The sequence below is a fragment of the Mercenaria mercenaria genome, chromosome 3 (assembly GCF_021730395.1).
Source record: "Mercenaria mercenaria strain notata chromosome 3, MADL_Memer_1, whole genome shotgun sequence".
Taxonomy (NCBI): domain Eukaryota; kingdom Metazoa; phylum Mollusca; class Bivalvia; order Venerida; family Veneridae; genus Mercenaria; species Mercenaria mercenaria.
In genome coordinates this window covers 36,578,945-36,606,433 of record NC_069363.1, presented here as the reverse complement: position 1 = coordinate 36,606,433, position 27,489 = coordinate 36,578,945, and the positions used below count along the sequence as shown (strand labels likewise).

At 36.5% G+C, this 27,489-nt stretch overlaps 2 protein-coding genes across 8 annotated transcripts in view; one reads left to right on the top strand and one right to left on the bottom strand.

Annotated features, from left to right (window-relative positions):
- Nucleotides 1-3,797, bottom strand: part of LOC123525071 (L-threonine ammonia-lyase-like) — a 52,782-nt gene extending 48,985 nt beyond the window's left edge. The window contains exon 1 of one of the 4 annotated variants that reach the window (XM_045303788.2): nt 3,753-3,797. The gene's annotated coding sequence lies outside the window, so the exon portion shown is untranslated. Of the gene's footprint in view, nt 1-3,401; nt 3,728-3,752 lie in introns of those variants that run through there. The other 3 variants (XM_053538203.1, XM_053538202.1, XM_053538201.1) reach the window with 3 other exon arrangements.
- Nucleotides 379-27,489, top strand: LOC123525070 (collagen alpha-2(IX) chain-like). 4 transcript variants are annotated; one of them, XM_045303784.2, is made up of 15 exons: nt 379-537; nt 16,248-16,316; nt 17,816-17,864; nt 18,076-18,096; nt 18,377-19,897; nt 20,220-20,316; nt 21,089-21,306; nt 21,790-21,914; nt 22,597-22,633; nt 23,162-23,431; nt 23,846-24,097; nt 24,489-24,561; nt 25,943-26,006; nt 26,724-26,809; nt 27,404-27,489. In XM_045303784.2, exons 1-15 carry the CDS (start codon nt 481-483, stop codon nt 27,441-27,443), a joined length of 2,979 nt encoding a protein of 992 aa, XP_045159719.2. In that variant the 5' UTR covers nt 379-480; the 3' UTR covers nt 27,444-27,489. The 4 variants fall into 4 exon arrangements, with proteins under 4 accessions (XP_045159719.2, XP_045159722.2, XP_045159717.2 ...); XM_045303782.2 differs by lacking the exon at nt 379-537 and adding an exon at nt 14,334-14,514; XM_045303787.2 differs by lacking the exon at nt 18,076-18,096.

The window sequence follows — 27,489 nt, the reverse complement described above, 5'->3', positions numbered from 1 at the left end:
TCGTCTACTACAGCAGCCCTACAACCCTATGAAGTTTGAAGGTTCTAGGTCAAATGGTTCTCCAGTTATTGCTCGGAAATGAAGTGTGACGTACGGACGGACAGACGGACAGACGGACGGACGGACAGGGCAAAAACAATATGTCTCCTGGGGGAGACATAATAAGGGCGTCAAAACTCATGAGCGTCAAAACAGATGATCGAAGGATATCATATAAAATTTGCCTGTTCCCCTATATTCTCGCGGTACTACTGACACTAAATAGGAGAGATCGCCCTGACTTCACGCATCAACACCTGTTTATCTGGTGGTTGGCAAAACAAAGTATTTTTACATCGTTTGTGTATGGGATCGGAATTTTAAATTTTTAATAACTTTTTCATTCATTTATGGATTTTAAAAATTCAAAAAGTTTTGAAATGGTTACGATTTTCATATTTTCTTGTTCAAATATCTTTTAAAAATAAATAACCGTTTTAAATGACATATGATTTTAATAGCGGCGTAGCGATGCTCCAAACTTTTAGAAAAAACACTGTAAGTTAAGCGTTCATAATTAATCAGAGTTCGACACTAACGGTGTCCCGGGATCCCGAGGACACCAAAAATCTGCAAGGGATCCTAAAGTTCACAATTTCGGTGTTCCGTCGGGACTCTTGATTTTCAGATAAAATATGATTCTAAAAAAATGAAATTCCCCAGTCTTGTTCGCTCAAACATCGGTCTTTTGCTAAGCCAGGGCGTTCAGTTGACCTGAGGTCCCGGGTTTTGACCCGCGAAAATCGAGAAAAACTCGTATTTTACCCGCATAAATTACGACACGTGCGTCGGCTTGACTCGCGGAAATTTACTTAGATGCGTTCCAAGTTCGATAGTTCTGCCCCCTGTCAATCAAAATCCCAGTGAATTTCAATATTGTTCGCCGGTACAAGCGGAAATATGGCAGTAGGCGGAGCGTCGTATGTTAATTAGCTACCGACAGATGTCAGTCACGCCACGCGCCAAATGACACTTGCTTATCTCGAGGTTTGTATTTAGTACAATATGCCTTGTCATGATCAATGTTTACAAATTAATTGATAAACAATGCAGCCTTAGATTATCGTGTTTGTACCATCATTTTGTGTGCTCGATACGATTACATGAGCCGGTCGGCCGTTACGGTCTATAACAAATTTATTATCGTTGCCGAGGCTTTGTTTGGGCAAAACAAATTAAATAAGCAGAAATTATACGTGGTATAATGAGAAAATAAAGTTAAAACAGTTCTCTTTTCAAGAACTTTAACTGTTACTTTTGTTTTTCGTATTTGTCACTCGTTTTCTAGACCGACATTTTCGAACATTTTTATCATTTCTTACAAGATTTTTCTAGTACAAACTAAAATAAAAAGCCAATAAAACGTCTGCATTTACGAAAAATATGATCACTGTTGCCAAAGCAGCTCTTATTTAGAAAAATTTGCTAATAATAAAAGCATGCAAACACTAAACCCCACCCACTTTTAGGCAATGTGCAAAATAAAACAACTAAAATATGAAATGTTTAAGAAAATCTGTTATGACCAAAGTACTAGTTTTAGATAAAGTCTGTGGGAGTTGCATTAATAAGGCCTAAAAAATCTTTGTATCTGGTAACATGCTCAAAAAATTAGGGTAGGTAGGTCGGAACATTTTTATTTTTTTTTTTATTTAAGGGAGACTTCGGAATTGTCAAAAAAATGATTACAAATAAGGGGGTTATAAGGGGGAATGAACTAGGCGGCATACATTTAGACGAACTACAACAAATGGCAGAGGAGTGCAATGGTAGTGAAGATGAGGGGGAAGAGGACCTGGACAGAAATGACATTATTCTTTTACTGCAAAAGTCATACAAGCTATTGTTGTCATTGATGTAAAATGGAAATAAAGTGGAAATAAATTACATGTAGTACTGTAAACAGTTGTGTTTGTTAGATTTTAGTTTTTTCATGTTCTTACCACATTTTGTTATCAGGGACTCCTAATTTTCAGCAGGGATTCCTAAATTTCCCAGCAGGTATTCCTTTGGGATACCTGGCAAAAAAGTTAGTGTCGAACGCTGTTAATCCATTTTATTTTGAAATAATAATTAAAAGTTATCAATAAATTGCTTGTTTTATATCCTTTCCATTGATCAAAAAAATATCGATATTATTCGTGTTTAAAGAAAATTTAAGCCGTTAGAAAAACATCACTGTTAACAAAAAAAACATGGACGCTTGGCGTCTGCCCACCCGATCTTTGTCTTATCAGTTCTAAAAATAGAATATACAAACGATTTGTGTACAAACACGATCTCTCCTATATTAGCAATTAGGAGTGACCTGTCGCTTTTATTTTTAGATTTGGATTTTCCAGACTATTCCATTGACTAAATAAGGTTTTGAAAGATATTTGACTTTTTTAAAACTATAAATATATTTCAAATAATGTACAAATTATAATTGCATCAGTAGCTCAGTTGGTACAATTGTGGAAGTTTGTTAGTGATGTAACTTTTGCGATTAGGTGGTTGTGGGTTCGAATCCCACACAGGGCGATTTGTTTTATGATTGACTTTTTTTTATTTACATTTTTCATGTTTTTTATTTCATTTTATTTCGTCATTTTAATTTCATTTTTAATTTCATTCGTACAATTTCAATACATTCAATACATTTCAAACGCACGCGTCCAGTGGAGCATCTTTACACTCGCTGGCGGTGTTGGTTTCCTCTAATCAGTGCAATTAGCTAGTTGAATGACCATATTGTCAAGAGCTATGTCAACCATGTTGAATAATTCACAATCAAGAAGATATTTGAAAAACCTATGTTATATGCGAAAATAGCAAAAGGATACAAGTAATGTGATTCAAATAAATGTTTAACATTATCATCATTTTAAAATGTATGTTAGCAAAATATAAAATGAAAACAAAATATATTGATCTCCGTTAGAATTCGAACTCACAAAAGTCAGATTCTAGAGCCGTCATGCTTACCACTGCACCACGGCGTCTAATTGTCGAAGAAGGCAGTCATTTAACTATTTATTATAAAAATAAATTATAAAAAGGTAGGGTACCCCTTAACTGAAGTGGTTTATTCCAGTAACCTTTCAAACCTATTAACAAAAGCGACAGGTCACTCCTAAATGCTAGTACAGTAAGCATGCAAATGATGATATAACAGTTAGCTTTTGTTTAATAACTAATTTAAAATAATTTCTTATCTATCAAAACAGACAAGTTTTGACACAAAATATAATTAAAATACTCGCGACAATCACGTGTCAACATGTACACTTTCTACCATTTTGATTTTGTATGTCCTTGGTATTTTCGCGTTAAAGATGTTGTTGTTGTTGTAGTTGTAGAATTATTGTTAGCTTACATACCACGATATTTGTTTATTTCCGGTACAAAGGAATTCTGTGTCTGTCTGTAAAAATAACAGTTTAATTATAACAATATTGGTAAAACTATGTGAAATGTTCCACGCCCAGTACTTAACAATTTACTCATTTTGACAGCGTGTACACCTGAAAGAGCTGCTGTTCCTTCTCAGAACCCTGACCTTTGAACCTTTGTATGTGACCACTAAAATTAGTCCGTGTCGGAAATTATGGTACCAAGGCGGGAATTAAAGGGATACGGGGCATTGTCGGATCGTCATTCATCCGAATCGGGCCTATTTATAACAGACGAAATCTATGACAGCAGTCACCTCCAACAAAACGTAAACAAACCTGATTTTTCCAGTTTTTGTAACCTACGCGCGCGATGACGTATCAAATGTGTATAATCCGTCCAATACCGTACCACACAAGTTAATCAGGTTCCCTGTCCAATATTGGTTCCCATTCATTTTTTGAAGTTCGCAGGGGACCAGTCTACACACATGTAGCTCGCGTACTAATTTCCGAAATTTTCTGTCTTTGACTGACTCCAAGATTTTGCCTTTTCTTTCATGTGACATGATGCAGGATGCATCCAAACAAAATTATGAATGTGTTAGTGCTCTTAAAAGGGCTGACCATTTTTTAAAAGGAAATGTCTAGCCCATCAGTAAGTCCCAATTCGTGGCTCTTATTACCCCTCCCCCTGACCTTCCGTCAGCAAACGTGTCACCTACGGCATGTAATATGATAAAGGTGTCGGCCCGGTACAATTTCTTCTTCTTTGCTGTATAGTAAAACAAGCAACTTCTGACATGGATTGTGACTTTCACAACAAAATTGCAGCATTGACAGTCCTGTACTTCTGAAGAATGACCCTGTTCCAGTCAATATAGCTTAGAAAATCACTATCATCAACGATGAACTTTTTTGCTACACATCAAAGTTTTAAGTCCATGTTTATATTTCCAATACACATCTGTCATGTCTACCAGTCTGGAGTAGTTTTTTAATCCATCCGCACAGGAATATAGTCCTGAAAAACACAGACAAAACAACTGTTAAAGACATCAGAAATGGCACAAAATGTACACAGTGTCAGTAAATACATTTAAAATATAACATGTCAAAGTAGGGATGGCTTTAAATTGGGAACTTCAAAATTTCAAAGAACTACTTCCTAGGATACAACGACCCGGAAGTACTTCAATACCGGTGTGACACCTAAATCTAACCAAAATTTGAATTAAGCCAAATTTTTTACCCATATTCTGGTCAATTAGGGTATTGTGAGAAATACTCAACAAGGCATTCTCACCACAAACTAAATTCTGTACCGTAGTAACACTTTAAACATGAGGCTTACTCTGCGGACAAATTGGCTCGGAAACCGGTATTTCAAGTGAAAATAGACACATTAGGAAAATTGTCATATCTTGAAAAATTTTTGATGGATTCTTATGAAATAAAGTTTGGTGTCACCGGCTTGTCTTGTAGAATCTTTTATATAACAGTATGCCTTATTTTTTCTGTAAACTTATATATCAAATAAGAAATTACTAAAAAAAATAAGACATTTTTATTTAAAAAATACAGAATTTGCTAACTAAAATGAAAATAAATTGATATTTTAAAGATTTAAAGGACAAAATTCCATGACTGAGACCAATTAGGATTACTGCAACTAATATCTGAAAGTAAAACACACCCATACACCACACTATTTACTAATAATATCAATTAAGATCAAAAGTGATTATCTAAGACTTAACACCTCTTAATGATGCACTTCAAACAGACTTTCTGATAGCTGGATTAGCATATATTATCCTTGAAAAAACAACCTGAATGTGTTAATAATGGCACAAAAAAGACTTCTACTTACAATACTGCCAGTCTTTAAGCAGACAGCATCAAAATCTTACATCAACTGTATAGAATTCAACATGGCAAAGGGCAAACTTAAGCGCCGTGCTGCTGGCGGACATTTCAAGCCAGGAAATAAGAAATCACCTGCTTACCTTCTTCCTTCTAAGGCTGCAACCGATCCTGGATGTAGTTCAGCTGTAAATGAAGACCAGCTGGATAGGGGCTGCCCAAAGAAACCCGAACTTCGACCACGACAGCTGGATCTGAAAATGGAATGTGAACCATTAGGGAACAGGGTTGTGAATCTGGACCAACTAATTTACCTTATGAACAGTGTGTATCAGCAACATAGTTCTGGAAAGTGTAAACAGTTAAATATCTCACTGCACAAGGAAGAGAAATATGGACTAGGCTCAAAACTGCAGTTCAAGTGTAATTCCTGCCATTTCCTCTCAAATAAAATGGAAACATATAAAAAACGTCGGGACGGCAAAGGAGCAGCAATTAACATGTTACTTGCTTCTGCCCTTCAGGATACTGCCATCGGAATAGAAAAAGTGAACTTGCTCTTAACATCTATGGACATACCACCACCAGCTAGAAGCAACATGCAAACTTTACTGAATGCTGCCAGCCTCAACACTGTCAAGCTGAATGAGGAGGACATGGCAGCAAAAAGGCAGCTAGTCATTCAGCATAATCTGGAACAAGGACATCAGAACCCGCAACTTCTAGACCTGTCCTTTGATGGCCGCTACAATGCAACAAGAATGGTGTCTTCTTACAAACCTGGACAGGCAGCTTCACAAGCCTATGGAGTTGCCATTGAAAACCATACAAGCTACAAGTATATAGTGGGACTAGCTGTACAAAATAAACTCTGCTGGACAGGGGCCTATCTGAGGAACAAGGGGTTCGACATAACTTGTCCTGGTGGCCATGCTGAATGCACAGCAACAATATCATACATGAAGCCTCATTCTGAAAGAAAAATGGCATATGGCATTGCTGAGCAGTTGTCAAATGAAGACCTACTTGTCCGCACACTGACAACTGATGGAGATACAGCAGCTCATCTGGGAATGAATGACTTCTATGATAAGCTAGGCTATGCCTGGAGTGTCAACCGCCAGGCAGATCCGCATCATCTTGGCAGCAGGCAAGTGAGAAAAGCCCGGACTTCCAACTGGAGCCAGACAGTATTCGAAGGCAAGAAACTGACAGGCAGTGCCAGACAACAAGCCATTTCCGCTCTGGGTAAAGATATCAAGGCCAGATGTAGCGCCATCATAGAGAAACTTCGAACCGATGGAAATGGACTGACAGAAGAAGTAGTAAATCGCTTACCGGCAATAAGAGCAGCTACTATACAGTGCTACGCTGGAAACTGCAGCTTCTGTCCACACGACTCGATAGTTTGCTCTGGTCTAGGGGTGTTGGTGACTGGTGGTACCATTCTAAGTTTCTACCAACCCATGGAATTCATCACCTGCAATTGAACAAAAATGACCGTGAGCTGTTGTCAACAATTCTTGAGATAAGACTCAGTGAGTGTGCCATCATGAGTGTGAAAAACAACACTTCAACACAGAAATGTGAGGGGTTCAACAGGGCAGTACTATCTACTATGCCGAAAGATATTAACCTGTCCAGAAACTTTGCTGGTAGTCTGGCATCAAAAACACTTCAGCTGAACAATTCATTGCAAGCTTCTGTGGAAAAAAAAGTCAAAAGCATTACCGGACTGGCTCTTTCACCACAGGCAAAAAGGTATCTGAAAACAACTTCAAAGAGGTCACAGAGACACAGAAATCATCAAAAAACAGCCAAGTTCAAGACCCGCAGAAAAAATAATCGAGCAAAGCTGGAATATGCTTATCATCAAGCCCGCAGTTCAGGCCAGTATTCGGATGAGTACGTGAAAGGACAACTTGATGAGGCTCCATCAGCAAAACAGTGTTTCTAAAATTTAATGCCTTAGAAACATGGCGGTTGTTCACCTACAAGGAAAAGAAACAGAAAAAAAGGGAAAGAGCACCGTCACATTCATGGCAGAATGTCTGATGATGGCCTGATGCCGGCCGAAACGGAAAGAGCTCTTGAACATTTACTGAAACTAAAATAATACATAAACAACAATAACAACAACAAGAACCAAAACAACAGGCATAACTAGTATCCATCTCAAATTCATTGTAATACAAACATTGCCCTGTAAATTAAAAAAAATAACAGAAAATTAAAACTATAGTCAATGTGTTGATAAATGCACTAGACAGTCTGCTAAGCGGTGCCCTGCCACATCAAAATGCCCATAACACCTAGAATGAGAAAAACAATTTTCCTTAAATTATTTGTACTGTTTCCCTCAAAAACAAGGTGTTTAACATTTATGCACAGTTTATTATTGCACAAATGTGATGCCTGTTGACTGCCTGAAATATCAAAATCTCTATAATGAACCATTAATGCAACACGGTGACTGGTTCGTGTTCTATAACCGGCAGACGGTGGGTCTCTTGGATCTCTGTAACGAAACTGGCCGTAGCCAAATTTGTTAATACAACCAGTCCAAAATATACATTCTCCATTTTCATGCAAGTCACTGTTGATCTGCAGTTTGTTGCGGCAATGTTCCAGTAGGTCATCCATCCTAAAAAAACTGTTCGAAAAACTGATACACAAAAATAGTGATTTTTTTTAAAAAGTAAACAAATAAATTTTTCTCTATTTTTTTTTTTAAATTAATAAAATCTGTCTGATTTTCTCTTATATAGCCCGGTTAATAGTCTTTTTCTTCTTGAAAGTCTTTGCGCTATTGCAGACGACTGAATAATCAAAGGGAGATGACTGTTACTTAATTTAAATGAAAATTTAACTATTAAATTTTTAAAAATTCAATAAAATTAAAATTTCACAAACCTTGATAAAATCCTTTTAGCCACTGGTTTTTATTGTTATCAGCTACTAGTGTGTGAAGTTTCATAGCTGTAAACCCTTTGGTTGCTGAGATATTCAAAATTAACTTTTTCCCATATAGGTGTCGGCCCGGTACAATTTCTTCTTCTTTGCTGTATAGTAAAACAAGCAACTTCTGACATGGATTGTGACTTTCACAACAAAATTGCAGCATTGACAGTCCTGTACTTCTGAAGAATGACCCTGTTCCAGTCAATATAGCTTAGAAAATCACTATCATCAACGATGAACTTTTTTGCTACACATCAAAGTTTTAAGTCCATGTTTATATTTCCAATACACATCTGTCATGTCTACCAGTCTGGAGTAGTTTTTTAATCCATCCGCACAGGAATATAGTCCTGAAAAACACAGACAAAACAACTGTTAAAGACATCAGAAATGGCACAAAATGTACACAGTGTCAGTAAATACATTTAAAATATAACATGTCAAAGTAGGGATGGCTTTAAATTGGGAACTTCAAAATTTCAAAGAACTACTTCCTAGGATACAACGACCCGGAAGTACTTCAATACCGGGGTGACACCTAAACTGATACCAATGAATAAGTATGGAACGACAAAAATATCTGAATTCAGTTGAAAACTGAAATACCCGCAACAACAATAGTTCAATCGATTACATGCAATAGCTCTCAAACAATATAGGCCTCCATGTAATATAAATACATTTTGAACTTGTACATTACAGCTACAAAATACATCAATAGGAGAGATCGCCGTGACGTCACGCGTTAACATCTGTTTATCTGGTGGTTGGCAAAACAAATGATTTTAACACCGTTTGCGTATTGAATCAGAATTTTTAATTTTTAATAATTTTTTTGCTCATTTATGGATTTTCAAAATTAAAAAAGATTTGAAATACTAACAATCTTCATATTTTTGTATCCAAATATCTTTTTTCAATGAATAACCGTTTTAAATGACATATAATTTTAAAAGCGGCGTAGTGATTTTCACAACCTTTAGAAAAACAGTGTAAGTTAAGCGTTCATAATTAATCCATTTTATTTCGAAATAACAATTAAAAGTAATCAATAAATTGCTTGTTTTATAACCTTTCCATTGATCAAAAAATTATTTATGTAATTTGTGTTTTAAGAAAGTTTAGACCGTTAGAAAAACATCACTGTTTACAAAAAACATGGACGGTCGGCTTCTGCCCACCCGATCACTGTCTTATCAGTTCTAAAAATAGAATTTGTATACAAACACGATCTCTCCTATATACAATCAAGTCAGTATGTTCAGTTATCAATTTTTGTAAAATTAATGGAGTAATTGCTTCAGCTTTTTTAACCGAACGAAGTTTTAACCTGGAAATACCTTTTAGGGATAAATTCAATAAAAAAGTGTTAATATAATTTGTATCACAACCTTACAACTGATGCATAACATTGATACCACTGATGTTTATCTTATTAAATTGAATCCTCTGATTTGAAAGACCTGCATAAAAACTGAGCATACAATTGTAGAGTTTCTGTAGAAACTGGCAGAAAACACCGTTTAAAATGCAAACATAACATTAAAAATGTCTCATTGAATTATAAGATTTCTTCTAGAACCTTCTGCGTCAGCAGCCTTGTTAGAAGCTCTCATATCGTGCTTCAAGACACTCAACTGAGACTCTGAAAAGTTAAAAATACTGAACACAAATCTTTAATTTGTGTAATACTGAATTGGACTGATTATTGAGCAACTTGAAATAAATTTACTAATTGTTAATAAACTCAAAGTCAGGTTCCGACACAAGACATTCTTTTAAGTCAAATCCAGTTGTTAATCGTCTATAAAGTCCTGTTCATGGTGATTACTCAAATGCCATCTCGACACATGATCTGCTATACGATTTTCGTCCGACTTTAAATGTTGAACTTTTATTTCAAATTCATTTAAAGCAGCTATATAACAGATTTCTCTCAAAAAACATTGCAAAAACATACATTTTGATCGATCTGTATTTACTGTGATACAAACTGATAAGTTATCACACAAGATGACTATTTTTTTATGTTTAAAGTGTTTTCCCTATGATTGAAAACAAACAACAACCGATAACATTTCTAAAGGTCCTATGTGTAACTGTTTTTGTAAAATATTTTCAGGAAATTGTATGTGAATGTTAACAATTTTACCATTCCAAAATCCACCACAAGCTTGCAAACAAGAGTCTGAGGAAAATACTGAATCTTCCACAGACCAATTACCCAAAGATATCAAAGAAACACCATTATACAAGGGCAAAAAAGTATTCCACCATAAAATGTCTTTTAACCTCTTCTGGAATTTTATGCAATTCTGTATCATTGGTAACATACAACTGTTTTAACCAAATCAACAAACGACTTATGAAAACTCTACTGGATTTGACACAAGCCCCAATAAAATTTAATTTTCCAAGTAAAGACTGAACTTCGTTGACTGAAGCTTGGTCCTTCTACAACCACGAATGAACAAGGGATCGAATTTCTGTCAATCTCTCAGGAGTGATTTCCATAGTCATTTTAATGGTGTTAAATAGAACACCTAAAAAGGCCATGATGGTAGGCCTGGGACAACTTTTGTTAACTGCTTCTTCTATACCACACTTGGATAAAACTCTTTCCAATAACAAGTAACCAGAATCTGCTCTATTGGGCCTTTCTACCCCAGCAAAATCATCTAAATAATTCAGGACAAAAACTCTGAAAATGTCTTTGTGACAAGTTCAACAACAAAGAACTACAGTGAAGCTAAAATTCGCGGTTCCTAATTTAATTGAAAGGTATACCCAACCAAAACACCTGAAACAAACCAATACAAACACCAATGAAAACGAAAGATATAAACGGTGGTTACCGGCTACTTAACTGGAAATGCACAACAAGCCGGGCTAAAGTAGGGAGTGCTTGAATTAAATATTTTAATCAAATTAAAATGAACCTATATGGAGAGAGGCAATGATAATTACAATCCTGAAGGAAGGCAAGAACCCCAAAATGGCAGCTAGTTACCACACCATCAGCCTTACCAGTTGTATTGGAAAGACCATGGGTAGGATTGTCAACAATCGCCTTAAGTGATACATGGAAACAAACGACCTTTTTGCAACACAGATATCTGGCTTTAGGCAGATCCGCTCCACTGAAGACCAAACAACTTAACTGTCACAGATAATCGAAGACGCTTTTCAAGAGCAAAAGGTTCTGTTAGCATGGATAGACATGCAGCGAGCGTTTGACAAGGTCTGGACAGATGGGCTCCTAAAATGCTAAAATGGATCAAGTCCTACCTTCACAGCAGAAAAGCCAGAGTCAGATTGGAACAGGCCAAAAGTAGAAAGGTCTTACTACGTCATGGTGTCCCTCAGGGAGAGTCCTCTCTCCTTCTCTTTTCCTGCTTTCCTAAATGACCTAGTTTCGGAGTTACCAAGAGGATTTCACACTGCTTTATATGCAGCTGGTACTTTGGTGCAAAGAGAAGCATGCCACAACAGCCACCTTGAGAATGCAAGATGCTATGAATGGCCCCACCGCATGGGCTGAAGACTGTGTGTCACTGTCAACAAAGACAAATCCTTCACACCACTTTTTACCCTGTCGTCTAAACAGAAAGCAGGTGTCCTTAGGAGGAACACTACCCCACTCAGGGAAAGGGAAGAACCTCAGGCGACGTATTTCGGAGTGACAAAAGGCAAATATGGAAGCCACAAATAGCCCAGGCAGAGGGGTAGGCACGCAAGAAGACGTCAATATTGCGCAAGCTTACTGGGAAAACATGAGATGCAGATGAGCAAGTACTAAAACCATGTACCAGGGCACAGTAAGACCCATCTAGAATATGGTTCAACTGCTTGGTCCATCACATCAAAGTCAAATCTACAGTCTATAGACAAGGTAAAAACCAGGCTGTGCGCATTATAACAGGGTCAAAGAAGTCAACCCCAGCATCTCATACGGATACAGCTACTGCAGGTTAGAAGACAAACCAAAACTATTCTTCAGACTCAGACATACGAGTGTCTCCCAGGCCGTCCATTGAAGGACAAACTACAGGGTCTCATAAAAATAGACTGACATAGCTTTGTTCACGAGGCCTAGAAGCTGAAGAGGAAACACGAACAAGCCCTTAGTATCACAACAACTGTCCTGAATATTGCCAATATCTTAAACCCCTTTTACAATGACCTGTCCGCAGTAGCAATTCACACCAAAGTGCCATTTCTACACGGAAGACATGAAAACGATAATACCAAACAAACACACACGCTTGCGATGATCCATGACCAGTACCCTTCTGAGGCCTGGACCCATGTTTTACACAGATTGATCTGCAACAAATGCTATTCAAGATGGTCGAGCTGGTATCGTTATCAAGTACCCAAATGGCACTAAAGAAACTGCCACTGCTGCCACTGGAAGACACTGCAGTATTCACAGGGCAGAGTCAGAAGCATTGAAAAGGGCCATCGGAATGGTCATGGAATCTATTTAACAAAACTCCAAAGTTGTCTTCTTCACTGATGCACTGTCTGTTCTGGAAGCGCTCACAAACAACGAACTACCGCAGTTAGCCAAGGCATTGCACAACTCAGTACCAGCTGCAGAGTAGCACTCCGGTGAATACCTGCCCACTGTGGAGTTCCAGACAATGAAGCTGTGGACAAGCTTGCAAAACAAGGTGCAAATGCAGATCAACCTAATGAGAGTGTCCCATATCAGGAGAAAATTGCCATCATCAAGACATTGTTTAAACCTAGACAGGAGAAGGATGCCTATCACCTTCTTAGCAGGCCAGAAAAAGTCTTGATGGTGAGACTCCGAACAGGGTACAGTAGCCTGAATGCACGTATGTTTAGAAAATCAGGCTGGTGCCATCACCAACCCGTCCTTGTGGTGAAAAAGAACAGACAGAAGAGCATGTACCCCAAAAGTACAAAAGGCACAACCAGGAGAGGAACACTGTATGGCCAACAAAGACCCCACGCAACCAAAACTTGTATGGAATGTTGGGGATCTCAGAAGTACAACACAGTTCATCTCTGCGGACTGGACTGATTGTGTAGAGTGAACGAAAAGAAGAAGAAGAACGAAGAAAGTACAAGAGTAGATAAGATCGCCTTCTAAGGAGGCAGTAAACAGTTTTCAGCTGTTAGTGTCGAATTGGCCGGGGTGAAATTTACAAATAAGAGGGAATTTACGAAATGAAGTGCATATTTGAACTTGTAAATAATAATAATTGCTAGAATTGAAGTTTCAGCGGCTAGAATTGAGTTTCACTTATTTAAAGAAAATCAGTTGAGTAGCCTTGATCTTGATAGTATGACGTAATGACTTGCAGGAGCGTATACATGCTTCCTCTGAGCTGGCTTAAAGTGGGGTTGTCATTTTAGCAGGGGCCTCAGAAAAAGTGAAATAGTGAAAAAACGGTACGGATGGCCCATATATTTCAGCTTATTTTCAGATTTTACAGTGTTACTGGAGTATGGAACAGTGTAGCAATTGGGGCAATCATTTTCAGGGAATTTTCTGCAGCGATTGAAAAATTGGCAAATTTAGCTTTTTTCGTCATCAGTTTCCGCGACCGGGAGAGCACAAAATTCAGGTCTTGTAAACAGAAAACTAGATATTAGAGATGTATTGCAGATGGTTTGTAACGATAGACATACAGTGATGTTAATGTTGCAATATCTTTATTTCAGGTGTGTGGTTACAGACTTTTGTGTGAGGTTTTGAAAGTTAGGTAGGCGACTCTAGGCCGAGAAGCTCGGAAAACTGTTTACTGCCTCCTAAATGCAGACACTTTGTAAGACTGCATTCGGCAAATAATTCCGCCGATTTAAATATTTCCTTTACATGAAGCCGTCTCTTTGACGCCAGCGTCAGCCGTTGTTTTGAGATTCATGTGCAGATAAAATATTTTTGAAAACAAGAGGGAAAAAGAGTAAGATTTTAATATTTGGAATATACTATGTTATTATATATATATTCGACTTATTAGGGCATTCTTTATCTATGAAATGTCATTTAGTGCGTTTGTGAATTAGCTTTACCTGAAAAAAATAGAGATAAGACTTTAACAACAAAGCTAGCAAGTGTTGTTGTCAGAACAAAATGCCTGATAAACAAAAAACTCAAAATAAACAACTGTACGGGTTGTTTACCTGTTTACACTCGTTTTGCACTATAGTGTTATTTGGACTTACTTTATATCACTTTTTACAAATAGAAAATTTAAAAGGAGACATAAAGCTACTGAAGCAAGATATTGCCCACAGAGTGAGTTGATTTATTTCTAATTAAACTACATTACTACACTCTTATAAAAAGAGTTTATTTTATATAGACAATATACAAAGCAATACAAAACAACCCATTATACTACACCGTTATAAAACAAATTATCGTATATTACTACACCATTAAAAACTAACTTTGAAATTAAATTCGTCGGAAAGAATATTCATTTATTTATTTATTTATTTATTTATTTATTTATCTATCTATCTACTAATAAGCTTTGATAATGTGGCAGTTGAGTCGAATAGGTCCAGGGGTGTTCAAAGGTAATCCGTCATAGATCCATTATAAAGCAAGTATTGGATTTACCTGCATTGGAAAATAAACAGTGTCGATTGTATTGAGGTCAACTGCCACATTATCAAAGTTTATAAGTATCTATCTATGTATTTATTGCTAGAAAGGCTATTTGGGGATATTAAGTAATGTATTTCATGTCTGTAGAATGAATGGTAACTTTGCTAGTATTATATTGTTCGAGTTCACTGGAATTAAATTTCGTTGATTGTTTCAACCCACGGAAATTATTCATTATTTCACTATATAGTGTATTACTACACAGTTATAAAATCACCTGTCGTTTATTACTACAAATTTAGTATATAACTTCACCGTTTGAAACAACTTACCGCATATTATTACAACTTATAGCATATTATTGCAAAGGGCAATTGATAAGGGTTGCGATCAGAGGCTTTAGCATATCAAAGGTCAAAATTTTGTATCAAAATGAAATTGTGTATGGCTGAGTATAATTACAAAGTAGCCAAAGAAATATATTTTTAAATGTCTCCGAATTTTCTGCTTCGTACATCTATACATTGACACCATTCCGTCACCGTTTATGGTATCGTAACGTCTGGATTCAATTACTGCAGTACAATGCAGTGTAAGAAGTTCATCACCATCAACGATAATAAGATATTTATTTCAACCTATACCTACTTTCACAGATTTATGCAAACGTTCGCAAACTATACATATTAGTACCATTATGTATGTGAGTGATGGGACCAATGCTCTGTATAAACCGTGCATATTGATCACACAATATTATCAAATTAATACTCTAGGTTTGATTTCAAGTAATAATCACTTGACTGTTTTAATAATAATCAATATGATAACCTTTTGTGTCATGTTACGGAAAAAGTATATGTCTTTGTACTTCGACAAAAACGGTGCCAAGTCTCAAACTCGCGAGACACGATCGTATTTACTAGTATGTTATAAATTTATCTAATGTGAATTTCACATTTTCCATTGCATAAGCTTATCTAATGTACGAAAATAAGATTGTGTTTGAATGTCGATCATACATATCCGGTGTCAAGCACTAGAGCCCTTGGCGGATATACTTTTTAAACCGAACTGCGATGGCCTGGTGGATAAGGCGCCTGCCCCACAATTTGGAGGTCTAATATTCGACTCTTCTCAGAGACAAGTATTGTGACTGGAGAGAGACCGGTTTGTGAGCGACAAACTGGTTGAATAATGAATACCGAGTGCCTACCTTCCCAGTGTCAGGCATTGGTGTTCAAAATTTGTAGGTATCGTAAAAGCCAATAATAACGGGTCCTAACAAAAGCGTTTATAATAAATGAATACTTCCCGTCACTTATTAGCGTCTATATTATTTTTCTAAAATTATCAGCATTTTAAAACTTTGTGATTTTAATATATGAACTAGGTATAGAACGCATTACTTTCAGGACTCCGGGAGTACTCATGTAGTCGGGCGACGTCAGGCACAGACCATTGTCACAATTACAGATGTACAAGTAAGAATCTAAGTGTATTTCATTATAACAGATGCACAAGTATGTGCACATCACAATAACAAATATGCAAGTAAGTAAAAGTACAAGAAAATGTATTGTCACAAGGACAGATGTACATTCATAATATCTGATGTACAAAAATGTGTATGTCTTGATGACATACGCAAAAGAAAGTTTATATCTTAAGTAAGCGAAAAGCTGGACAATGATTGCCAAATATTGAATGAGTCTTTTCATTTAAATGACATATCAATTTTATGTCGTCATCAGCTCAATATTGCAATAGGCTTCAAATTAGTCAACATAACAATAAACATGACTTGTCCTGTATGTGCGGGTGCGTTCTTCGATGGTGGCTTTTTTCTGTTGGATATGTGTCACTGACTGAAAACACGTTTTGGGGACATATAGGATTGCCCGTTACCGTCTGTCCGTCCTCGTTCATTCTTTCGTGTTCGGTTCATAACTGCCATCCACCGAGGGATATTAAAATTACTTTGCTTAAATGATTACCTTAATGTGACGACGTGTCATTTTGCAACTCCCAGAATCCGGGTATGCAAATGTCAAGGTTAAACTTAGTGGTCAAAGGTCAACAGATTTTTTTTGTCCAGACTGTAACTCAACCAAACATCAGGGGATTTTTATATTATTTGGCACAACTGTTTCCCGAACTGTAACAATTTGTTGAGCGCAACTAGCTTAAAGTCAGATGTAAACATGCATGGTGTCAACAGTGTCTGTTTAGAGTCCGGTCAATAACTAGGTATGCCATCAATAAAGGTATGATATAATATTACTTGGCACAATTGTTCCTCGTTCTGTGATGACGTGTTATTTTCAATACCACGCCCCTGACATTAACGTCAAGGTCATATTTTGTGGTCAAATGTCCACATTGTCCACCAGTTAACTCTTTCAAACATCAAGGAATTTTATTAAATTGGCCTAAATGATCCCCATAAGAAGACAATGTGCCGGGCTTAACTCCGAGACCGTAGGCCAAGGCCACATTGAAAGGCCAAAGTTTAATAGTGTCTGATTTGTCCACTATAAAACAGTGTAGCCCATCAAAAGATTCTAAAATTATTTAACACAAATATTTCTATGTATGAGATGATGCAACTAATGCAACTCACAGACCATTAGGTGTAAGGTCAAGGTCATATTGAGGGGTCAATTTTCTTGTTTTGTCTGTTCTTTCTCATCCATGCACGGATATTTGAATAGTTTTTGAAGAAACCCGTCTGTGATATTCTTCCGTTACAGTTTCTTTTTGCTGTGGGCCAACTTTGCAAGGCTGTGTTTGTTGTGTTCTGTGCTTCCGAGAAATCTACCCTTGCCTATTATCTTTTGCATAAACACTCAGATATTGGTGTCCTCAGAATTACTTCCCTTTTATGTGTACATTGTATGGTAGAAATGGTTATGATATATATTACATCATTTTCTATCTTCTACTGAATGTATGTAAAAGTACGCTATGCAATTTTTCACAGAACGAGGTTCAAAAGTACTGTCTACAGAATGGAACAGTTTTATGTACAGGTGAGATTAGAAACTTTATACGACCTGCATTTTGATATTATATAATGAATGGAAATCGTTGCTTGTGATTTTTTGCTTATAATTTCTAAAGTTACCGCAGTTTTTCTCCTTTTAATTTCTGAATATGATAGTTTTCCTTCTATTAATTATATAAGTTGTCCTTTTTTTGACGTTGTCACAAACAAATGACTATTCTACTTTAAATTTACAGGCGGACCGTCGGGACCAAAAGGCAAGATTATCTACTCTCTCGCAAAGTTGGTTTGCACAATAGCTGCTGCATCAGTCAAAAATAATGATTAGTTTAATATTACAGTGCACCTATTTGGGGCTATTTCTACGACGTATGTTTTAATATACGCAAGTTAAACAGTTCAAATAAAACTTAAATTACGACAAGTCTGCAAGTAAAATCTTTAAGTTAGTATAAGTTTAGACTGTTAAACTTTTTTTTTATATTTTTCCAGGATAATAGAACTTTACCTGTACATTTTAAACGTTATATTATTCAGGGGACAAAGGGGACATTGGTTTACCTGGATTTAATGGTTCAGACGGTAGTCCCGGCGTGAAAGGAGATCCTGGGGCACCGGGTATAGGAGGTTCACCGGGTTATAATGGAACAGATGGTCAAAAAGGAGAAAAGGGTTATCCGGGCGCTGATGGTCTTGCAGGAATAAATGGAACCAATGGCCTGTCTGGATTGCCCGGAGCGCAGGGGCCTAAGGGGGAAATTGGACTCGCGGGAGTTAATGGTTCAAAAGGTGATAAAGGTGAAAAAGGAGATATCGGTCCTCAAGGTTATAATGGGACAGATGGAAACCAAGGAACACAGGGCCCGAAAGGTTTGATTGGAGAAAAGGGAGAAAAGGGCGATACAGGTGTAACAGGTGATCCAGGTGTAAATGGAACGGATGGGTCCCAGGGAATTCCTGGTCAGAAGGGAGAACCAGGGACAATAGGACCACCAGGAAATGATGGAATGCCAGGACTTAATGGGACAGACGGTGCAAAGGGAAATACAGGATTAAGGGGGGATAAAGGAGATACTGGCTTAAATGGGTCGAAAGGTGCTCAAGGTATTCAGGGCGAAAAGGGTGCTCAAGGATTCAAGGGTGAACATGGCGTCCAAGGTTTCAAAGGTGAACCAGGGATAAAAGGCGATACTGGTTCAACAGGACTGCATGGTTTACCAGGACAGAAAGGAGAAATGGGATTACAGGGTATTCAGGGTCCCATTGGACTTCCAGGCATAAATGGATCGGATGGAGACAAAGGGGAACGTGGTTTTCAAGGACTAAAAGGGGACAAAGGAAGTGATGGCATAACCGGAAATGCAGGTCAGAAGGGAGAAAAGGGAGATATTGGTTTAACCGGAATACAAGGCGTTAAAGGAGAAATGGGTACTGCAGGAACGGATGGCCTAAATGGTACCGATGGGCTGCGTGGCCCACAAGGACCAAAGGGCGACCAAGGACTACAGGGTGCTCCTGGAATAATAGGCCAAAAGGGCGATCGTGGAACTGATGGTGTAAATGGAACAAATGGCCGTACAGGAAATCCAGGAATGAAAGGGGAAGCAGGTGTTCAAGGACCTACTGGCCAGAAAGGCGAACACGGTCTGTCTGGATTACCAGGCCAAAGAGGAGGAAAAGGAGAGAGTGGTATAAAAGGAGCACAGGGTAATAATGGGACACCTGGGTTAAACGGAGCAAAAGGTGAAATTGGAGCTCCGGGTATGAAGGGAGAACCAGGTTCCATTGGACCATCTGGTACAGACGGGTCGCCAGGACTGAATGGCACAAAAGGGGAAAAGGGGAACGCCGGCAATCAAGGTTTGAAGGGAATACAGGGACCTAAGGGTGAACCAGGTGCAAATGGTACTGTTGGGAAAAAGGGAGATAAAGGGTCGCAAGGTCTCAAGGGTGATGTCGGTGAAAAAGGAGAAAATGGAACTACTGGACCACCGGGACAGAACGGCATTGATGGTATTGCTGGTATTCCAGGAATTAAGGGAGGAAATGGACAAAAAGGTATTATTACACATCTCAAGTCACTTCCAATGAATCCCAACAAAAGTCATTTATCAAAGCTTAAGCTCTGTATATCGTAAAAGTATCAGTATGCATTTCAAAATAAATGATGGTTATTAATCATTTATCCAGAATTTAAAGACAATGTTTAATGGCCTCTGTTTTACCTCAAGCAAAATCAGTTAACCGTCCTCAGTAAACAGTCACTTGAGATGCTTGTGTAAGATGAAAATATAAGGATGATTGAAATATGTAAAATAAACAAAGCTTTAAAATACAAAATTTCTTTAATTAATAATTAGAAATAACGTGTTTGTAATAGGTGAGCAGGGCGCGCAGGGTCTTCCAGGTACCCCTGGTACAGACGGTGCAAAGGGTGAAACAGGCTTACCAGGTCAGAAAGGGGATAAAGGAGAATTGTACGTATTTCAAGAATACCCCCATTTGTTGTGAAGTATATTACCAGCCCCAAGGTGCGATAAGACCTATCTGTTTTATAGCACTATCAAACAATGAATTATATCCATTTTTATCGGAAGTCATAGATGTTACATCGGGATACGTCCATATATTTCATGTGTGTTCTCAGCATTCGTAGTGTGAGACAGATGAACGTCATTACATTATCAAAATAGCATTACATGCGAAAGTCTGACGTATTCGATATACACAATTTAAAATAAATTGTATATTTCTAAATAGAAATAAAGTGACTTATTATGAAGAATAATCCATATTTCTTTCCATTTTATTCCAAACGCAGACATTTTGACATGGTTTATTCTGAATTCAATGTTTCCATATTCAAAACGCATTATCACACTGAAAGGCTTTTCATATTTTTTATCAGGATACTTTCATTTGCTTGAATGGATCCTGTAGATGCTTTGATTAATATTCATTTGTAGATCGTAAGTTCGTTTGTCAGAATAGCAAAACGTAATATCACAAAGAATTATGATATGAATAGAAATGTATGTAAGTGATGTTGTCTTATCACAGCCAAAGGTGTTAGGCAATGATCACAAGAAGTAGTTTTGAATTGTTCTTGTGGCCTTTTTTTGTCAATGGTGAGCATGAGATAAATCCCACAGTGAGATGAAAACCGAATTAAAACAAGCACATTGTTTAACAATACAGTTTTTTAGAAATAGCCTCAGAATCACTTTAACGTATACTTGTTTACGTCAGTGGTCAGCGTGGAATCCAAGGACCTGTTGGGGAGAAGGGGGAGATGGGTAAACAGGGTCTACATGGATTACCAGGTGTACAAGGAGCTAAGGGTGAACCAGGAAAGGATGGAGTGACAGGTAGTAAAGGTGAAATGGGTCCAGTGGGTCCTACTGGACCGAAAGGTGAATCAGGAAATCCGGGAAAGGATGGGACCAATGGAGCAAAAGGAGAAAAGGGTAATTTGTTTGATACTGTTATACGAATTTAATTGTTTAGTCTTTTCTATGGTAATAGTTTAATAACTAGAGTTTTAGATTTCAACTGAATATTTGACTTACATATTAGCATTGTTTACTTTATCAACTTTCCTTCTTGTCCAAAATATATCTGAAATAGTCTACCCGTTTTGATTCATTCTAAACTTGTATACATGATTCTACCTATAATCATAATAGAAAATTGATAAAGCTTTGTATAACATTCAAAATAAGTCTCCGCATACGTCTATTATCATGTACATTTATATCATACGTTTTTTCTCAATTTCTCAGGACAGCCTAAAAGGGCCTAAAGATTGCTGAAGGCAATTCCATAAATGATCCATCTGTGATGCACAATGCAGAACAGAGAGTCAGCTGTAGCTGTCCATGTTCTAGTTAGTTAGGAAATATCACACTAAATTATAGTAGCTGTTCAAGATAATGCAAACGTATTTTTAGGTGACGTTGGTTTGAAAGGTGACCTTGGTGGAGAAGGTCCTGTAGGTCCTAAAGGCATACCTGGCACTAAGGGCGACCAAGGTTTCACCGGAGCACCTGGCGTCAAAGGCGAAAAGGGGGATGAGGTAAGAATTAAAACTTAAAGCATCACTTGAATGAAATATGCACTCTGTAATATTAATAGAATGTAACAGAATTGTATAATATCCTCATAACAAAACGTTATATACGTCTATAGTTAGACGTTTCTGTAGATTTAGCTATACTTGTCAAAGTCTATGGAGGAACTTCAACAGATGTTTGAGTTCATTCTAGAGTCAGTCGGTTATAACCCGTTCTAGAAAAATATTTTTTTCTGAGGTAAAATCATTATTGTTCAGTAAAATATAACTAAAACTCAGTAACTGATGGCGAAATGCACCAAAGAACAAAAACTCTATCAAAATTATGCTATTATCATGAAAATAAAAATAATAAAATCATGATGTCAGCGTACCTGTATTATCTCAAGAAAGTTAATAGGTCAGTAAATTACTTCCATTTACACTGAAATGAGAACGATGATTAAAATACTGAATGTCACCAGAATGAAAGTAAGCATATTTAATTTCATCATCAGTTCTGATTGTTTTAGACCCAATGTCAATCTCAGGCTGTATCTCCATACCCAGATACACATATTGCATACATATACCGTATAGGACTTCTCGTTTTCAGTATATGTTTTTAAGCACGATATGAGATAAAGTACAATGATGAGATATTGAAACTTGGTTTTCGAATGTAACATCTGGTATATACTTTCAGGGAAAGGCACCGTCTAATAATTGTTGCCAGAACCTTCGTAAGTTGCTGTTTTTATGAACATTAAGAATGAGCAAATGAATTGGAATAATTAAAGCTCTAAAATACCTCTACAATAAAACATGTTTAATTGATATTTTTAAGTTTAATTTTCACATATATATCTCCATTTACTTAAAAAGATACATATAATCTAGCAAAATTTTGGTATCAACGGCATTATAAATAACCGTACCTAAATATTATTCGTGTAATTCCATATATTTTATAGCAAAATGAAATAGATTTTACTTTCACAAAACCATGTAACATTTGGAAAATTTTACATATACATTCTCTCGGGAGGCACAAAATTAATTATCATATTGCAGTTGATACCGCCCAACCTCCACAAAACAACAAACACACTGATTGAACTGTTAGAGAAGATCTAGTAAGGTTTAGAAAACTTAATGAGTGATTCATTACTGAAAACGGATAAGCCTCAGTCCTGTTGGTTACTTGAATGGTCCGTATAAACGAGTATGATATTTTCTAAATTTCTAAAGTGAACATGAAAATATTACAGAAGTACCAGTTTTCCAAGGCGGATCAAATGATTTACAGATAACAACAAATGTGGGAAATACTGTCTTACTGCCATGTGTTGCTGACGGAAACCCTGCACCGGAAGTCACGTGGGAAAGAGATAATGGCGAACTTCCTGTGAACAGAACTGTCACAACCCCAATAGGAATAGCTATTGATGCCGTAAGATTAACCGATTCTGGAAGATATACTTGCAAAGCAACAAACATACTTGGAACTACAACAAAAACAATCATTTTTGGTGTTGACTGTAAGTTTGGTGGTATCGTTGTTATATTCTTATTAACTCTGTGTTATTTTTTCATTTGACATCGCTTAAATCAGACTTTATCATTGTATTTTAATACTTCTGTCCCACATACGATTTTTTTATTTGATAGCTTTGTAGCGAGTGTTTTAGGCTGGTGTCATTTTCCGTAAAAGAAATTATCATTGCGGGTATTAAGATTTAAATGGTTTAAAATCCAAAGTGGTGTTTTTTGCCGCTGGCCATTCCAAGGCGGTGCTCCACTGTGTTCCTATGTTATGTTTGGTTTTCAGTTCGCATTCTCTTTTTAGTTTATTTTGTCTTTGAACCTGAGTATATCATATACTGCTTTAAGATCATGTAACCTTTGTGCTTGTTTATGCTGTACTGATAAGTTTAAATGTATATAATTTACAGCCAAACAGCCAGTAATTGCGCCACTACGGAAGTTTGTATCTGTGGTTCCTGGCGACTCTGTGGACGATGGATGTATTGTACAGAATGTCAACCAGCATACCACCACATACTCTAAGGTCCATGGTGGTCTACCGACACACCATATACTGCCCAACGAAGACATTGTATTCAGGTTCGAGTCTACTGCGGACTCGGGCGAATACCAGTGTCAGGCTATAACTGATAAAGGAACATTCTCGGCTTCATTTTATGGTATATTTAAGGTTTATTCTATTGTAACTTACTATTTACTTACCTATGCTATACATTTAATACGTCTGAATAAACTATTTGTCGGTTTTGTTTGTTTTGGATTTAATGCCGTTTTCAACAGTATTTGAGTTACGTAACGACGGGCAGTTAGCCTAACCAGTATTCCTGGATAATGTACCAATACAGACTTGTTCTCCGCAAGTAAATGCCAACTGCAGTTTCTCTACTGTATATAATTTAGCGATGTGATTGTGTGAGTATGAAGGTCAGTTGAGTAGCAGTTACTTTATATTACTTTTCAAACTGTCAAGAATCTAGCATAAGGCAAATATCACAAATTTAGCAACGTGCACGTTAACATCTTAGGTTCCCATTTCTTTTGTTCTTACAGTATATCATAATCTGACGTCATTCACATGCGACACAACGTTCCAAGTTTGTGGACAGGATGGCGCTGTTTGCGGGTACAGTTCTATTTTGAGTTATAAATCAATCGAGAAATAGTACATAAGTAATATGATAATTGTTCAACCAGTGCTTCAATCTGATGTTTAGAAAGGAATTGTGATGAACTGAATATTGAACGATAAAATGACCACACAGACTTCTTATTAAGAACATGCCGTCCACTTCATTTTGCATTTATTCTTATCATTTTCACTTATACTGATAAATAAGAACGCTAATTTTTCAACCAAACGCTTACATAAGCACAATATTTAGTATTTTTGTTGCTTGGCTGGCTTTTCCTGGGACGTGCGAATTCCAAATTTCTTTCAAAACTAAGCTATTAACCACAATATATTCATGATTTGTCAATTTTAAGGTTAAAAACAGACTTCACTATTCTTTTCTCAGTGAATCATGTTGTGGTGATACCAAATGTATCAGCACAACTGAACATCATCAATTTATAATCATTATCAATTAACTAAGGATATTCCGTGTAGTACTCATTCACCCTTTGCCGTTATAATCGATTGTCATTTCGTCTGGTGCAGTAGTTGTATAATTAAATAAATAATAAATAAATAAATAATCAAAGCAAGGTATCGTCATTCTGACAAGAAGACAAGAATTCAATTATATTTAGTGTCAGCGGTTAGATCGGAATTAAAATTTGAGCACATGCAAGGGGAGTTCAGCAAGTACATAGAATGGGAACTGGGACAGCTGTAGCAAGTAATATGTCCGTTAACAATTGTCATTATCAAAGGAAAATGACATTACATAGTTCAAAATTGGAGGACATTTCATAACTATAGTAACGCTTTAGGGTTCTGGTCTACGTTTTGACATCTTAAATGAAACATCGGCAAGAAAAATTCTTAATTCCGAGATTATATGTTACGCCATTTAAGTGATATCTATCTCCTCAAAATTTAGCGTCCGTTATTCAGTCAAGTTCAAAACAAGCAATTAACTTTTAGTCTAAAACACTCGTGCGTGATCTGACATAAAAGTGACGTCACAAGAACATATAAAAGATAAAACATTAAATAGTGCAAGAATTTAGGAAAACAAATACAGAAACTTCTGAATTAGCGTAGAAAGCCAAGCATTTAGTTAATCTATCTAGAAAGATTACTCATTAGCATTAAATCCAATAATTTGATAAGGCATGATATACCTACAAATACCTTGTTTTATGATTTCCTTAATATTAAAGGACAAAGAAATGATATCTGCATGCTCGTGTTAGATTTGATACATTAATAGCAGATACATTATTTTTCAAGCTGAAACAAACTCAATTTGTCTTTGTTGGCTTTTTGATATATTGACATCAGTCTTCGTACGACCCTCGTAATTACACTAAAATTCATAGATTGCATTTCCTTGCAGAGGAACTTGTCCAAAAGGGTGTGCTAACCTCAACCCTCAGTTTGTAGCAACAGGATATGCTGTGGTAAGCTGCAATCAGTTTTTGGACATAAATACTCATTTGTTGTTAATGACTGAATGACCAACTTTTTATTGGCCATGTCAACTGATTGGTTACATCGCATGTTTCATATGGCAATTTAAATAAATGTTTTACAGTAAATTATTGAACCATTATTGAATATATATATATACAGGTAAGGAACTGCGAATATTCTAAAAAAAAAACAATAAACTCAAGTTAAAACTGTTGAAAAACAATGAAATAGGAAAACATTGTTTGTTTTACAGTTTTGTATGGACACCGGTGTTCAAATTCATATTATTTAAAGCTTCGCTTCAGGCATTTTTTACAGATTTTATTCTTTAATAACTATAGTTTCAATACATTTTCTATTAAAATATTCCGCGTATAATCTGTTAGATTCCAAATTGCAGTTAAATGAATATACACGGTCAGACTATTCTTAAAATGAAATTAGAATTTAACAATATCTTAAATTCTGATCTCTCTGTTTCTGCTGAAATACTTTATAAATATGAGCACAATGGCACATGCATGAAAATATTGCATCAAGTGTTCATACAGTTATTCGGACCATACGTTAAAACAGTCTTGTAAATGTCCACCTATTTCTCAAGAATAAAGAACAAACTATAACTTAAGCTACGATCGTGTTTAAATTTCAAATAGACTAATCATTTATAAGAATGTACATAAATCACATTTATCATCATTCAGAACCTGCCGATATGTCGTGCTGCAGTTAACAATGGGAAGGTGGATCTAAATGGCGGACCCGTAGTTTTCCAGGTCTATCAGACACCGTAAGTGACATATCTAAACATAGATCTTAATCGTTGAAATCTCAAAGTAAAAGGCTGATGCCATTTATTGACCAATAATTGATCTAAATAGATTATTGGCTAAACAAAACCACGGAAGCATGATAACTAATTTGACATTACAAACGTTTCAGATGTTCAAACATACGTTTAATGTCGTTTAAGAACAAGTGCAGTAAAGGACAAATCAATCAGAATGTTCAATTACACTCATACACTCTGCCCATCATATGGCATATGGCATGTACAGTAATGCATGTTTTCTTTGACATTTTAATTTCTTTATTTACGTTCCGTTAATTAAGAGGTTTTACTAAAGTATTTATGGCGTGTTAATTGAGTGCAAAAAATTTCTTTTCAAGTAAAGTGTTGTAAGTGTGTGTCTGTATATTTTTTTCATTGTCTTCTGAAAAAGCAAGCTCACCAGACTGTTAAATTATTAGAAAGGCTGCAATTGATCTATACACCGAGTATTGATAAGAATGTGTACTGCAGGAGGTCTTTTTATAGATAAAAATTGTTTGATTGATGAACTCTGTTCTTTTATTAAGCTAATATGATACTTTTTTTTTTCAGAAATGTAATGGAGGCAAAGTTTTTGGATTTCACAGGATAAGTTTGTCGGTCAATTTTGTTGATATTGCATTAAAATTTTTGAGGTT